This window comes from Trichechus manatus, unplaced genomic scaffold (genome assembly GCF_000243295.1).
Source record: "Trichechus manatus latirostris isolate Lorelei unplaced genomic scaffold, TriManLat1.0 scaffold00143, whole genome shotgun sequence".
NCBI classification, from domain to species: Eukaryota; Metazoa; Chordata; class Mammalia; order Sirenia; family Trichechidae; genus Trichechus; species Trichechus manatus.
The window spans coordinates 2,531,790-2,546,983 of record NW_004444079.1 but is presented as its reverse complement, the minus strand read 5'-3'; the positions used below and the strand labels follow the sequence as shown (position 1 = coordinate 2,546,983).

The window sequence follows — 15,194 nt, the reverse complement described above, 5'->3', positions numbered from 1 at the left end:
TATGATTCCAAATGTGACAAAAATATATTCACATATATAAATATGTTGTCTAAACATAGAAAATGTCTTGAATAATATAGATATCAGTTAACGATGGTCATGTTTGGGGACGGGGGGGCAAGAGAAATGGGGACAATCACTTTGGACTTATAGCCTCTGTTTAGTTTTATTTTGAACAAGAAATTATTTAAAATTTTTTTAAATAAGTAAAGCTACCCATTGGAGCCCTGGTGGTGCAGTGGTTAAGAGCCCAGCTGCTAACCAAAACGGCGGCGGTTCGAATCCACCAGCAGCTCCTTGGAAACCCTATGGGGCAGTTCTACTCTGTCCAATAGGGTCACTATGAGTCAGAATCAAGTCAAAAACATCGGGTTTGTTTTTTTTGTTTTTTTTAAAGCTACCCATTAGCCTGTTTTGTAGCTTGATACTATTAACTAGCAGACTGTTAGCTATAGGCTTCTAGGCCCTCTGCAGCCTCCCACCTGTAAGGGCATCTTAAACTGAGGGTGCCTGTGTTTTGATGATCTTAATTTAACAAACAGGCAGAAAGGACCACCATATGCTACTTTTAGGGAGGCAGACGTGAACAAGACATAGTCCCTGCACTTGAGGGGCTTTTCAACTATTGGGTTTTCAACTGAACTGACTACTAAACAAAAATGATAGCAGGATGGGCAAAGGACCTCGGCATAGAGAAATTAATTCTGCAGGGACAACTCTGGAAGAAGACTTCAAAAGGGATGACATTTCATTCCTTCAATAAATGTGCCAAATGAGCTTACCATGTGCCAAAGTCACCAATCTCATGGAAATTACATTCTAGTTTTGACACAGAAAGATTCATATTTCAGATAAGCCAGGTAGAGCTGGAAAGAAGGAAGGAAATTCCTGGCAGGAGGAAGTAAGGGCTAGAGATGCTAAGGTGTACTGGAGCAGATGGAGGTCTGGAATATTGCCTGGGGGTTGGGAGGAGGTCACGGAAAGGGGAAGGGAGTGGTGGAAGATAAGGCTGAAGAGAAAGTTGGGAATCATATTGTAAAAGGCTTTTTAAAAATATTTTATTTTGGGTGAAAATACAGCAGAATATACACCCATTCAACCGTTTCTATGTGTATGTAAAAGGCTTTAAATAACCTGCTGAGAAGTTTAGATTTTCCTGAAGGCAACTGAGAGGCATTAAATTAATCGGGAAAGTTATTTTAGAGGCTTTCTTAAGACCACAAGCTGGAAGATAAATGGAGCTAGAGTAGTAGACTAGACACTTGGAAACCAATTAGAAAGTTTTTACATGAAGCCAAGCAAGGAAGGAAGGGGAATGAAATAAGATATGCTTTATAAGTCTGGTGACCCTGTGTGTGTTAGAGTAGAACTGTGCTCTATAGGGTTTTCAATGGCTGGTTTTTCGGAAGTAGATCACCAGGCCTTTCTTCTCAGGCACCTCAGGGTAGACTTGAACCTTCAACATTTTGGTTAGCAGCCCAGTGCATTAACTGTACCACCCAGGTTGTCATGAGTCAGAATCAACTCGATAGCAACTGTTTTTTTTTTTTCTTTTATGAGTATGAAACGTGAAGGACAGACTTCAAACATCTCAGAGATCCAATGGATAAGACAACTTGTGCAGGGTGGATATGGGGACTGAGTAGAAGGGAGTGTCAAGGATAACTCACCCAAATCCTCCAGGCCTCTAGCCTCGATGTACCATTCGCTAGGAGGATGAAAACAGGATGTCCTGAAGGGGAAGATGCCGAATTCCATTTCACACAAGCCGAGTTCAGATGGCAGCTGAATACTTGGCAGTGGAGAACTTTAGGGAAACTATTTCAAAAGTAAAATTACAGAGGGTTAAGAATTGAGTAGAAGTTGAAGCAGATAGCGTAGACTAGCCTGCCCAACTTTGGAACAAATGAGGAAAACAGATGGCTGGGTTGATCCAGGGTTGGAGTTTGAAAGAGTGAGAGGTCTTGGAAGGTCAAGTGAAGTAAGAGGTTGCCTTGAGAGAGTGCTTGAAACATTCCTGAGATCTAGTGGGTAAAGTGAAGCCAAGAGGACCTAAGACCTAGATCAATGGTTCTCAAACTCAAGAGAGCATCAGAATCACCTTGAGGGCTTGTTAAAACACAGATTGCTGGGCCCTAAACCCAGAGTTTCTGATTCAGTAGGTCTGGGGTGGGGCCCCAAAATTTGTACTTTTGGTAGAACAAAATTCAAATTCACAAAAAAGGACCAGACTTCCTGGTCTGACAAAGGCTGGAGAAACCCCGAGACAACGGCCCCCAGACACCTTTTAACTCAGTAGTGAGGTCACTCCTGAGGTTCACCCTTCAGCCAAAGATTAGTCAGGCCCATAAAACAAACAGTAATACACGTAGCTCAACCATGTATAAGAGACTAAATGGGCACACCAGCCCAGGGGCAAGGACAGGAAGGCAGGAGGGGATAGGAAAGCTGGACAAATGGAAATGGGGAACCCAAGGTCCAGAAGGGGACAGTGTTGACAGGTTGCAGGGTTGGCAACCAAAGTCACAAAACTATAGCTAATTTGCTCTGTAAACCTTCATACAAAGCACAATAAAATTTTTTTTTTTTTTTTTTTTTATTTCTAACAAACTCCCAGATGCTGCTGCTGCCGGCCTGGGGACCTCACTTTGAAAATCACTGGCCTAGAGCAGAGCACCTGACTCCGAGTGTATTCTGAGTGGAAGGATGAGAAGAGAAGGAGTCAACTTTAGGAATGGAGGTTTCCCTGCAGTTAAAGATGAGATTGAGGATAAGGGCAAAGGGAGGATGGGAGATGGTAGTCAGAGCAGAACTTCAGAGTTTGGATTCAGAGAAGGAGCAATTTTGGGTGGACCAGGTGCAGGGTTCACCCTGCCAGGGGAATGATGGAAGGTCAAGGAGTTGGGTGTTGTGCGGGTCATCAAAAGGGATCACAGTCTGCAGAAGCTAGAGCCTAGAGCCCATCTCCAATAGAAAGTCAAGACCAGAAATGAGTGTCTGGCCACTTTCTGCACCTGGATTGTGTAGAGTTGACCATGTACAGACCTATGCACCTTGTAGTCCCTCCAGGTTAATGCACCAGAACTGGTAATAAAATCAAAGGGAAGTTTGGGACTCTGAGCCAGCTCTGTGGCTCATTCTGTAAGAGGGTGGAGAAGATCATAGCCTGGGGATTTTAGCCCTGTGAGGGAGCAATTCATCTTAGGCCCTAAGGCTTAGGGGAGCAGGAAAGACAGGCTGCTGATTCTGGGACAAGTGATTTGCAAAGAATGAAAATTCCACTAGATTAGCATTTAGATTAAAAATGTCTGCTAACCCTCAGCAATAATCCTGCACCCTTTACAGCTTTCCCTTTACTGGAACAAAGTTCAGAACACGCCTGTGGGGGAATGACTGTGTTTAGGTATTAAGTTATAGTCCCCTCCAGCATGTGTTCCCCTACCCGTATCCATTGCATTGAGTTGATTCCGATTCATAGCGACCCTACAGGACAGAGCAGAACTGCCCCATAGGGTTTCCGAGGAGCTGCTGGTAGATTCGAATTGCTGACCTTTTTGGTTAGCAGCTGAAGGCTTAACCACTGCGCCACCAGGGCTCCAGCCTGCTGTATTTAAATTACGAGAATGGGAGCCAGAGAGGCTGCCTCCACTACTTAATACCTGTGCAACCTTCCGAAGTTACCTCCCCGTGCTTCAGTTTTCCCAGTCGTAAAATGATGATACTGGTACACCACATAGGGTTATTGGGAGGATTAAGTGAGGTCATTAATGTAAAGCTCTGCACACACAGTTGTTGTTAGCTGCTGTCTAGTCAGCACCCCAACTCATGGCCAGCACATGCACAACAGAACAAAACACTGCTGGGTCCTGCGCCACCTTAGTCTGCAAGCTCCGCTGAAACCTGTTCAGCATCACAGCCACACGCAAGCCTCCACCAATAGGCAGGTGGTGGCTACATATGTGGTGCTTTGGCTGGAAATCCAACGGGGTTGAGAATTTTAACACTAAACCACCACTGCCCCCACCTGGACGCACAGTTTTTAAAAAAACAGAAACAAACCGGAAAGAAAAACCAAACCAGTTGCCATCCAGTTGATTCTGACTCATGGCGACCCCATGTGTGTCAGAGTACAACTGTGTTCCATAGGGTTTTCAATGGCTGATTTTTCAGACTAGATCACCAGGCCTTTCTTCCGAGGTGCCTCTGGGCAATTGTTCAGTTAGCAGCCAAACACTGAAACCGTTTGCACCACCACACACAGTAAGCAGCCTATAAATGTTAGCTATGATTTGTTACCTTATCTAAGTTTACGTTTTCACGTAACTTAGCTGCGTGCGAACTTTTCTGCGCAACTGCATAGTACTGCTGACCTCGTTTACGGGCTAGACTGCATTTGAGGATATTGACGACTGCTGAGTTTGAACCTAGAGGGGGAGCCAGGAGGAAGATCCGCGCAGCCGCAGAAGGGTTTGCAGTGGTGCCTCCCGGCCGCTAGGGGCCGCGGGAGCCGCCGGGTTAGCCCCGCCCCTGAGGGTCAGAGGTCATCGGATGGTGAGTGATCGGAAGGAAGTCTCGGAGATACCTAGTGTTGGGCCCATGGCGCCGGCACATCACTGCCCTTTGTGCCGCCAGACTTTCTTTTGTGGTCGCGGACACGTCTACAGTCGCAAGCACCAGCGACAGCTGAAGGTGGCTTTGGAGCGGCTCCTGCCCCAGGTACTGACGGGAGGTTGGAGGGGGCTGGGACGGTCTGGGGGCGGGGATGCAGGGCTGTACAGTTAGGGCCCGAGGGGGTTCTGCTTGGCATCTCCCCTTTCAACTCTCTCCGCTGCAGGTGGAGGCAGCGCGGAAGGCGGTCCGCGCCGCGCAGGTGGAGCGCTACGTGCCGGAGCACGATCGACGCTGCTGGTGTCTGTGCTGCAGCTGTGAGGTGCGGAAACACCTGAGCCACGGAAACCTGACGGTGCTGCATGGGGGGCTGCTGGAGCACCTGGCCAGGTGAGGTCCGGGCCAGGAGCCTCATCCAGCCCACTCCCTTACATACATGGGAGGGTTTAGGGTAGGTGCGAGGATGGATGCTTTTGTGATTTAGTCAGAGTGGATGGATTGAGTCTGCTGCAAAAAGACCTCTTTAAAGTGTTTTTATGTTTTGTTTTGTTGTTTAAAAAAGGTCACTTTGAGAACTAAGGTGCACCTGACCCAAGACATGGTATTTTCAATCGCCTCGTATGTGTGCAGAAGCTGGACAATGAATAAGGAAGACGGAAGAATTGGTGTTAGGTGCCGGTGGAGTTGCTTGCGACTCATAGCGACCTTATTTACTACAGAACAAAACACTGCCAAGCCCTGCACCATCCTCGCAGTCATTGCTGTGTTTGAGCCCATTGCTGCAGCCACTGTGTCAGTCCAACTCCTTTAGGGTCTTCCTCTTTTTTGCTGACCCTCTACCTTACCAAGCATGATGTCCTTCTCCAAGGACTGGTCCCTCCTGTAACATGTCCATCCTCCCTTCTAAGAAGCATTCTGGCTGTCCTTCTTCCAAAACATCTGTTTATTTTTCTGGAAGTCCATGGTATATTCAGTATTCTTCACCAACATAATTCAAATGCATCAGTTCTTCAGTCTTCCTTACTCATTGTCCAGCTTTCACATGCATATGAGGTGACTGAAAATACCATGCTTTAGGTCAGGCACACCTTAATCCTCAAAGTGACATCTTTGCTTTTTAAGACTTTAAAGAAAAATCAATGCCTTTGAATTATGGTGTTAGTGAAGAATACTGAATATACCATGGACTGCCAGAAGAACATACAAATCTGTTTTGGAGGAAGTATAGCCAGAATGCTCCTTGGAAGAGAGGATGGTGAGACTTCACCTTATGCACTTTGGACATGTTATCAGGAGGGATCAGTCCCTGGAGAAGGACATCATGCTTGGTAAAGTAGAGGGTCAGTGAAAAAGAGGAAGACCCTCAATGAGATGAATTGATATAGTGGCTGCAACAATGGGTTCAAACATAGCAACAATTGTGAAGATGGTGCAGGACCGGGCAGTGTTTTGTTCTGTTGTACATAGGGTCACTATGAGTTGGAACCAACTCAATGGCACCTAACAACAACAACATATATATTGTCAACCTTGGTAGGAGGGGTTTTATGGCTGCAATGGTCCCAGTGGTATTGGCAGTCTAGTGGGAAAGCCAGCCAGACATCAGCTGACTCAAGATCACTGCCCATTACCCCCTCAGATTCTTACATTTTTACTGGAATAAGGGAGACTGGAGATCTTGAAGGGACTGGTAACAGTATTCCTCTGTCAGCCTTGCCCAGAGGCAGCAGTAGAAACCCAGATGTCAGAGTGCATTACTTATCTAATGCTTAGGTATCTGAGTAATTTTCTATAGCTGAGATTACTCATCCTCTCCATTCTCAGCCCAGAGCACAAGAAAGCAACCAACAAATTCTGGTGGGAGAACAAGGCTGAGGTCCGGATGAAAGACAAGTTTCTGATCTCTCCCCAGGATTATGCAAGGTAAGTCACTAGTTAGGAGAGCTGAAGTAGCCCGGTGAGTTCTCTGGATCTATGTCAGCTATGGGACCTTCTTCTATTAATTGCAAAGCCTGTTGTGTCTTCATAGCACTTGTAATTCTAGCGCTACTTGGACACGAAAGAAGTATGACATGGAAGGTTTATAATCTAGTTGGGAAATGGAATTTACAGTGCATTTAACAAATAGAGAACAGTATATAAAAAGATGAAAATGTGGCTGTAATCAACTACTTAAATGTGTGGTACAGAGAATACTACGGCCCTGTTTTTAGTGGGCAAGAGCTAGTGTTCATCCAGTGCCCACTTTTAATCGTTCTAGATGCTATTTTAGCTGGACTCTGACATGCAGGAAGCTGGTGAGCAAAGAGGCAGAGCCACCGGAAGAGGACACACGACAGCCTCACTGTCACGTTTAATTGGGATTACCCTGGTGGTACAGTGGTTAAGAGATATGACTGCTAACCAAAAGGTTGGCAGTTCAAATCCACCAGTCGCACCCTGGAAACCCTGTGGGGCAATTCTACTCTGTCCTGTCAGGTCGCTATGAGTCGGAATTAACTTGACAGCAACAGGTTTGGTTTTTGGTTTTATATTGAAATTATAGGGTGTGGAACACAAGGGGAATCTCAGAGCCAAGAAGTCACAGAAAAACTCATGGTATCCATTATTCCTGTCAGCCATTGTGGAGAATAATGAGCGGAAGATAAGAAACGCCTGAATTCCACTTCCTGTGTTCACATCTGTGGTTCAGGCTGGGAGGAGATGGGAAACTGAGGACAAAAAGCACTCCTCACATCTTGACCCAGATCCATACAGTTTTGTAAATAAATGATAGTTGAGCAGATGTTTTAATTAAGAATTACAAGGATGAACTCTGAACTGATATGATTTCCAGAATATTTTGTTATATGAAAAAGCAAGGTGCAAAAGAACATATATATTATGCTACCTTTTGAGTAAGAGAGAAAATAAGAATATATATACACACATGGAGCCCTGGTAGTGCAGTGGTTAAGTGCTCAGCTACTACCGAAAGGTTGGTGGTTTGAACCCACCAGTGAACCCTCAGTACCAATAAGATCTTTGCTTGCACTCAGACTTCTGTTTCTAAATACTGTTTTCTATAAAAGGAACCAGGGCTCACTGGAGAAATGAATGATTTCAGGTTTGGAGCAGAGAAAGTACAAAGTGAGCCTGGAACATATTGTGCTAGAAATCAAGGAAATGCTGAAAGATTAATGGAGTCATGTCCAGAGGACCCAGGAGCTGGCTTGAAGGGGCTCTCACTAGCCCCTTGGACAATTTGAACTTCAAAAAGCATGACAGTAATGAATTATAACATCATCATTAGGATAGGATCACCATATATATATATATATATATTTTTTTTTTTTTAATCCAAACCTGGATGATACTTTTGAGACTTATGGGGGGCTAATGATGATTACGCCAGGACAGCTGACATAAACTGAGTCTGTTCTGTGCAAACTGGGCTGTGTGGTCTCCCTAATTATAACATATTGAATTAAAAAAACCTATAACTTCATAATGATGTCTTTAAAAAGAGAGAAAGAAAAAGGAAACGTTTTCTTTTTTCAAAAAAATGCCAGCAAATAAATGAACAAGGAATGGTAGAATTAAAAATCACCATTTTGGAACCTCCAGCATAATGCCTGATTCAGGCAAGGATTATCAGTGGATGCTAAAACCATTGGGTGAAAGCTTGTAAGAAAACAGAATATTCATGCAGTCTCAAAGTTGTACAGCACAAATTATTGTTTTCAAAGGAAAAAAATGTGCCTTTAAAATGGAGAGGTCTAAATGGTCAAGCTTGCCATTGGTAATAGCATCGGTCTTGACATTTATATGCCTCCTAATGTAATACAACGGGAATATCATCAATGTGATACTCTTGCCAGCAATGTTTAACCTCAGTCTCATTGTAAGGAAACTGATGAATTCGCTATTTGTGAGGATATGCATGATCTGGCCTGGGCTCTTCAGAGGATTCAAAGTAATAAAGACAGAGGGAAGCAACAGGACTGTTTTAGACTGGGGGAAGACTAGAGAGACATTAACAGCCAAATTCCATATGTGAACTTTCACTGGACTTTGAGATTGGTGGTGGGGGTGAGGGGCAGAGAAGGTATAAAGCACAGTTTTGAGACAGTTGACAGTTGGGGAAATTTGAGTATACGTTATGTTTGATGTCATTGAATAACTGATTTTCTCTAGTGTGGTAACGGTTTTGTGATTTTATAGCATGTTCCTGTTCTTCGGAGATGCGTGCTGACATATTTAGGGTTATAACCTGTTTTTGATTTGGCAAAAAGGAAATGTATGTGCATTTATCTGTATCTATCTATCTATATACAAAAGAGAGAAGTGGAACCAGTGTAACAAACTGTTGACAGTGAACCTGGGTGAGAGGTACATGGGTGTTCGCTGTACTAGTCTTTTGTTTCTGCGAGTTTGAAATTTCTCAAAATTAAAAAATATATATCTACTAGTAAGAAGACCTTTATTTTTCACAACTGGCAGAGTTTGACCACTGGCAGGGGCTGAGACTCGGGGCTGACTTGTTCCCTTTTCTTTTTAGATTCAAGAAATCCATGGTGCGAGGTTTGGATTCCTATGAGGAAAAAGAGGATGAAGTAATTAAAGAGGTAAGTTAAATATAGGCCTGTGAAGGACCCAGCCCCCATAAGCCTGTGCCCCATCTAAGCAGCCTCTCTCCCACAGATGGCAGCTCAGATCCGGGAGGTGGAGTATAGCCGGCAGGAGATGGTTCGGTCTGTCTTAGAGGTTGGTTTCCCTCGGAGGATCCAGAGCAGTATCCAAATCCACTGGTCCCTGGCTCACCCAGGTCCAGCATCTCACCTACCAGCTCTTCTAAGAGAACTCGTGGACTCCCCTCCTCATCTGCTTGAAATACAAAAAATCCCTTACGTGCCCACCAGGGGCAGGCCTTGTCAGTGGAGAAGACATGGGCAGGGCTGGGAGAAAGGGAGGGAAGAGTTTGCAAGGTGGGCAGCACCATCTATATGGCCAATTTGTTTCCTTATGATACTGGGGTCTGCAGGGTGGGGCATGGTCTAGGCAGGCACTTAAGAATCCTAGACACATTTATTTTTCCTGAATCAAACTCAGCCTCAGGCAGTGCAAGACCCAGAAGAGGGCTCTTCGACACCTGGAAGCTGGAAACAGAGAAACAGGTAAGACTGTTAGGGAATCTCTTGTCAGGAGTTTGATTGATGTATCACTGTTAGAGCTTTCTCTGATCTCTCAGGTGGAAAACAAGAACATATCTCCTCTGTCTCTCCTCATGGCACTGGTGAGCTTTCTTTACTCTAGCCCAAGGATCTCATCTGCCAGCCTGGCTCCCTTTTATCTTTTTCAGAGTATCTTCCAGCTCACAGCAGCCCTCAGACTTGGACCTGCCAACAGCCCCAGAGCTTGACTGGATGGAGACAGGACAACCCCTGACATTCATTGACCATCAGGTACAATGGATAAGCAAGCCAGGCGAGGGCCAATGCCCCGAGTTCCCAGGACACCCCCTACTGGTTTTCCACCTACTTCCCAGGCCACTCCTGTCTCCTCTGCAGGCTTTTTCCTCTTGCTGCATTGCTCCCTAGTATTGTGTTCTCAGACCTCTTCTTTCATCCTCCCTGGTGATCTCATCCACATCTAGATCCTGCGCTCTGCAGAACCTACAGTTCTAGCTGGAGACAGAACATTGATACTTAGATATCCTATAGGCATCTGAAACCAACCTCCACCACTCCTGTATTTCCAGTCACTATAGATGGAGATCCTTATTCCTCTCATCTTTCATCTTCCACAACCTGTCAGTGATTCTATCAATTTTACCTCTGTAATAACCTCAAGTCTGTCTCTATTCAGCCTTAGGATGCTCTTGCCCTGCCCCGCCCCCACCAATCACATCACCTGCCATCTCCTATCAGCCACAGTGATTGTGCTTCTCCCTGCTTTTGCACATGTAGTTGCCATTGCCTTAAATATGCTTTTCTCCTGCATCACCTAGTGAACTCTTAACTCCCTCAGCTGTCAGCTCCACTCCCCCTTTATCACAAAAGGCTTATCTGAACAGGTCATCTTTATTATAAATGGCAATTAAAAAAAAAAAATTGCCATCAAGTCAATTCCAGTTCATAGCAACCCTATAGGACAGAGAAGAACTGCCCCACAGGGATTCCAAAGCTGTAATCTTTACAGAAGCAGACTGGCACATCTTTCTCCCACGGAGCAGCTGGTGGGTTCAAACCACCAACCCTTCAGTTAGCAGCCGGGCACTTAACCACTGCACCACCAGGGCTCCCTATAACTGGACACAGCACCTTGTAAAGCTGCAAAAGTTATTGGTATAATTTACACTTCTTTCCCCCCACCATATGCTCTGTGAGGGCAGGGTTCTGTTCACCTGGCATGTAGTGTGACTTTTTTGGACTGCTCCACTATTAAGAACTTGAGTCTCTTAAAGACAAGACCGTATTTATCTATTGTGACCTTTCAACCAGAGTAAAGAAGTGACATTTGTGGTAGTGTGTATCCACCTCCTTGAATGAAAAGTTTGCTTTCTCTAGCTAAGAGTATCCTCTCTTGGCTTTCGTATCTATGATTTTTTTCCCCTATTTCCAATTACAGGATATACCAGGAGTTGGCAACATCCACTCAGGTAAGGCCCATTTCTGAAAATGTAAGTGGCAATTAACTTTTAGAGCATGTATCCAGAACATATAAAGAACTCTCAAAATTCAGTAAGAAAACCCAATAAAAGCACACGAAAAGATGTTCATCATTAGTCACTGAGAAAATGCAAATTAAAACCTGTGAGATACCACTACATACTTATTAGAATGACTAAAATTTTTCAAACTGAGCATACCAAGTCTTTAGCAACAATGTAGAGGAACTGGAACTTTTGTACACTGCTGATGGGAATGTAAAATGGTACAACCACTTGGGAAAATAGTTCAGCAGTTTACTAAGTTAAATATGCACCCAGTATATGGATCCAGCCACTTCATTCCTAGTTATTTACCCAAGAGAAAAGACAGTATGACTATACAAAGACTTGTACACAGATCTTCAGAGCAGCTTTATTTATGAACAATGGAACAGTAGTCAACAATGAAAAGAATGAACTAATGATACATTCAACATAGATGAGTCTCAAAATATCCAGCTAAAAGTGAGGACCCCCCCCCACAAAAAGTACATACCATATTATTCCGTTTATATAAAATGCAAACTAACATATATTGACAGAAAGCGGTTGCCTTAGGGTGGGGGCAAGGGTTCAAGGGGTGACAGGAATAAAGGATTTCAATGGGGCACAAGGATACTTGGGAGTGATGTTAAGTATCTTGATTGTGGTGATGGCTTCATAGATGTTTACCTACCAGATTGTACACTTTAAATATGTGCTTTGTCAAAATAAAGCTATTTTAAAACATTAGACTACATGACATGTCAGGTACATTGCTTTAAATTAGCCTAGGTTTCTCAACTTCTCAAGCTCCAGAATTCCTGGGTTTTGCCTTTGAATTTTACTAGTTCTCAATTAGGTGAGGTGAGCTTACAGCTAGGGCATGTTTTACAATAGCCTGAAAATTTAAAAAAAAAAAAAAAAAAGTGCCTTAATTTCTGTCTATTCGGTCTTCCCTTTCCAGGTGCCACACCTCCCTGGATGGTCCAAGATGAGGAAAACAGTCCTGGGAGCCAACAAATAGGACCCTCCTATGAAGAATTTCTTAAAGAAAGTAAGTAAACTAATTCAGGAAGGGCAGCGGGTTCTTAAATTTACCCACTCAAATACAACTGTTTCCTTATCACTGTAGAGGAAAAGGAGAAATTGAAGAAACTTCCCCCAGACCGAGTTGGGGCCAACTTTGATCATAGCTCCAACACCAATGCATGCTGGCTGCCCTCATTTGGCCGGGTCTGGAACAACGGACGCCGCTGGCAGTCCAGGTATAAACCCAGTCCCAGGACCACAGCCCACTACCCCTTTGGAAATCCCTCCCTTCATCCTGCTGATGCCTCATTTCCTTTCAGGCATCAATTCAAAACAGAAGCAAGGAACAAACAGCAATCACGGAAAGGAAAAACCTGATGCCTTCCTGATACTCTTCCAACTATCCTAAGCTTAAAGCCAAGCCAACAAACGCCTACTTCAGTACACTATTACTCCTTCCACCAAATTCTTTGTAATTACCTTTCTGAGAAAGACATACCCATTCTTTTGATTTAATAAAGTTTTATTTTTCAAAATGTACATACAGTTGGTTGGACCTGTAAAAAAATTAAAAAAGAATCAGAACCATAGTGCCTTGTAAAGGGTACACATGCTTCCCACACTGTGAGCTCCTGGGATTCCTGCTCACCTGTTCAAGCATCTTCACCAGCAGCTGGGGCATCTCCACCCTTGGTGTTTCTGGTGTAAATCACTTGAGCTCTGTGTTTTGAAACCAGCTTGATAAGCCCTAGGGAAGAAAGGATAAGGTCTCACATAGTACGTGCTGTGAAATACTTAGTTGCCAGAAACTACAAAGGGCCCATTTTCTACTCTTAGGATAGTCACCCTCATAGAACTTTAACTTAAAAATCAGTATTTCATATTAGCTGCTACAGATAGCTTAAATATTTCATCACTAATGAAAAATTATGGTAATTAGACCCACCAATCTATTTTTAAACTTTAGCACATAAAAATTTTGTCACAAAGGTTTTTGTTATTTTTCTAACTATATTTCAATCAGGTTTCCTCTGTGATTCTATATATTTATCTTATCCATTTGAAAACATAAGATTGGAATTATATTACTAACAGCCAGAGGTTTTGGCTACTCCCATTTTTAGATATTCCCAACTGCTTTTTCGGTAAAAACACAAGATGGTTAACATAGTTAGGATGATTTAATCCGCAAAAGCATACCAGTACAACATGCCCCTCACCTTTACTAAGCAGCTCCTGAAGGGCTGCCCTGGCCAGGGAACCTCGAATCTTCAGTCTCTCAGAGACAACAGCTGGAGTTATAAGCTTATAGTTGGGAACTTCCTTACAGAGTTTGTCATATGTGGCTTTGTCAAACAAGACCAGGTTATTGAGCTTGTCCCGAACTTTGCCTTTGGACCACTTCTGCTCATAAAAACAAAAGGGGGAAAAAAGTCCATTCTCTAGTACAAGCACACTTCCCTCCCAAGCAAAAAGTGTCAGAGAAATCTCCACGACTGTGGGGCTACAGTGAGAGTGGGCCTGCACCCTGGCCTGCAAATACCAAGCACACCCCCTCCCAACTCAAATAATCAGAAAGCCAGTATACAAAATAAAAAAGATCTTAGTTATCGTTAATAGTATCAAAAACACATTACTGATTGAAAAAAAACCAACGACATTATCTTTGAAGCTTTGGGAGATGGGCTGAGCCCCATGAGGCCAATCAAACTAACATCAAGCGCCAGATACTGGAGCAAACGCTTTGTTCACTTAATTTTTACGCTCTTAGGCAGTACGTATCACCTCATCCTTTAAATGAGGCAACAGACTTAAGAGTGAATTAATAGTGATGGAATCTAAAATCCTAAATAACCGACTCTAGACCCCACAATCTTAAAAGCCACTTAATATCACACTACATTACAAAGCTATGAGGCGGGCGTCCCCGGTCTCCCTCACTCCCACCTTCTTTTTGGCCTTGCCCCCAGATTTGTTCACTGGGTCTTTATCTTTCTTGGCCGACTTTCCGGCGTCTTTCTTCTTCTTGTCGTCCTTGGGCGGCTGTAGAAGGAGAGCGGGAGCGCAGCCCCGTCATAAGGCGCCCCTATGTTCCCCTCTACTACTGCGTCCCCCAACCCCGCCCAAACTCCACCACCGCAGCACATGGGTGAAGCAATACCGCCGCCTGCCCTTAGAGCCAATCTGGCAGTTCACGGAGCCCTCCCGCGACCGATGTTGCCTCAACTAAGCCGGAGCTCTGCTCCGGCTTTCAGGGCCCCAATGCCCGTCAATCCCTGAAGCTTACCATCACGAAGCTCAGAGAGCAGCTACTACAACTGCAGCCTTGCTAAGATGTCGGACAAAAAGGAAGAGCAGCTCAAGAACAGGCACAGAAACCGCCACCCGCTGTGAGTACTTCCGGGGCAATGGGCGGAGCCACACGAAGAGGCTCTAAGAAGTGATGTCTGTCGTTCCAAAAGCAAACCGAAGAAAGTGGGCTATAGTCTGCAAGTAGCACACTCTAAAAACTGCCCCACTATGTCCATTCAGGAGCCCTGGTGACTAAGTGGTTAACCCAGGCTGCTAACCAAATAGGTCAACAGTTCAAATCTACCAGCCGCTCCTTGGAAACCCTACGGAGCAGTTCTACTCTGGCCTATAGGATCGCTACGCGTCAGAATCAACTTCCACGGCAACGACTTTTTTTTTTTTAATGTCCACTCATGGTGATGGGTTTTATCGCTAGGTGTGGAAGGTAGAAGTGAAGTTGGGATTTTGTGACATTAACAACCGGGAAAGAGAAACGGAAAACAATTTACCAGACCCGGGGAACCGACCACAGTGTGTTGCTTAAAGGGCGCAAGCGCTGCAGGCGACCCGTTGCGGGGCCGGAAGGACGGGG

At 44.4% G+C, this 15,194-nt stretch overlaps 2 protein-coding genes across 2 annotated transcripts; one reads left to right on the top strand and one right to left on the bottom strand.

Moving 5' to 3' along the window:
- The first annotated feature begins 4,537 nt into the window (after positions 1-4,537).
- On the top strand, positions 4,538-12,764 carry CENATAC (centrosomal AT-AC splicing factor). Its single transcript, XM_004385647.3, has 11 exons — positions 4,538-4,716; positions 4,835-4,998; positions 6,433-6,531; positions 9,149-9,215; positions 9,292-9,354; positions 9,700-9,764; positions 9,950-10,052; positions 11,218-11,248; positions 12,246-12,335; positions 12,414-12,546; positions 12,631-12,764. The coding sequence occupies exons 1-11, from the start codon at positions 4,549-4,551 to the stop codon at positions 12,686-12,688; spliced, it is 1,041 nt and encodes a 346-aa protein (XP_004385704.2). The 5' UTR covers positions 4,538-4,548; the 3' UTR covers positions 12,689-12,764.
- A 51-nt stretch (positions 12,765-12,815) lies between these two features.
- RPS25 (ribosomal protein S25) lies at positions 12,816-14,717 on the bottom strand. Its single transcript, XM_004385646.2, has 5 exons — positions 14,598-14,717; positions 14,258-14,353; positions 13,531-13,714; positions 12,960-13,058; positions 12,816-12,867 (listed from the first exon to the last, which is right to left on the bottom strand). The coding sequence occupies exons 1-4, from the start codon at positions 14,598-14,600 to the stop codon at positions 12,964-12,966; spliced, it is 378 nt and encodes a 125-aa protein (XP_004385703.1). The 5' UTR covers positions 14,601-14,717; the 3' UTR covers positions 12,816-12,867; positions 12,960-12,963.
- Between the last annotated feature and the right edge of the window lie 477 nt (positions 14,718-15,194).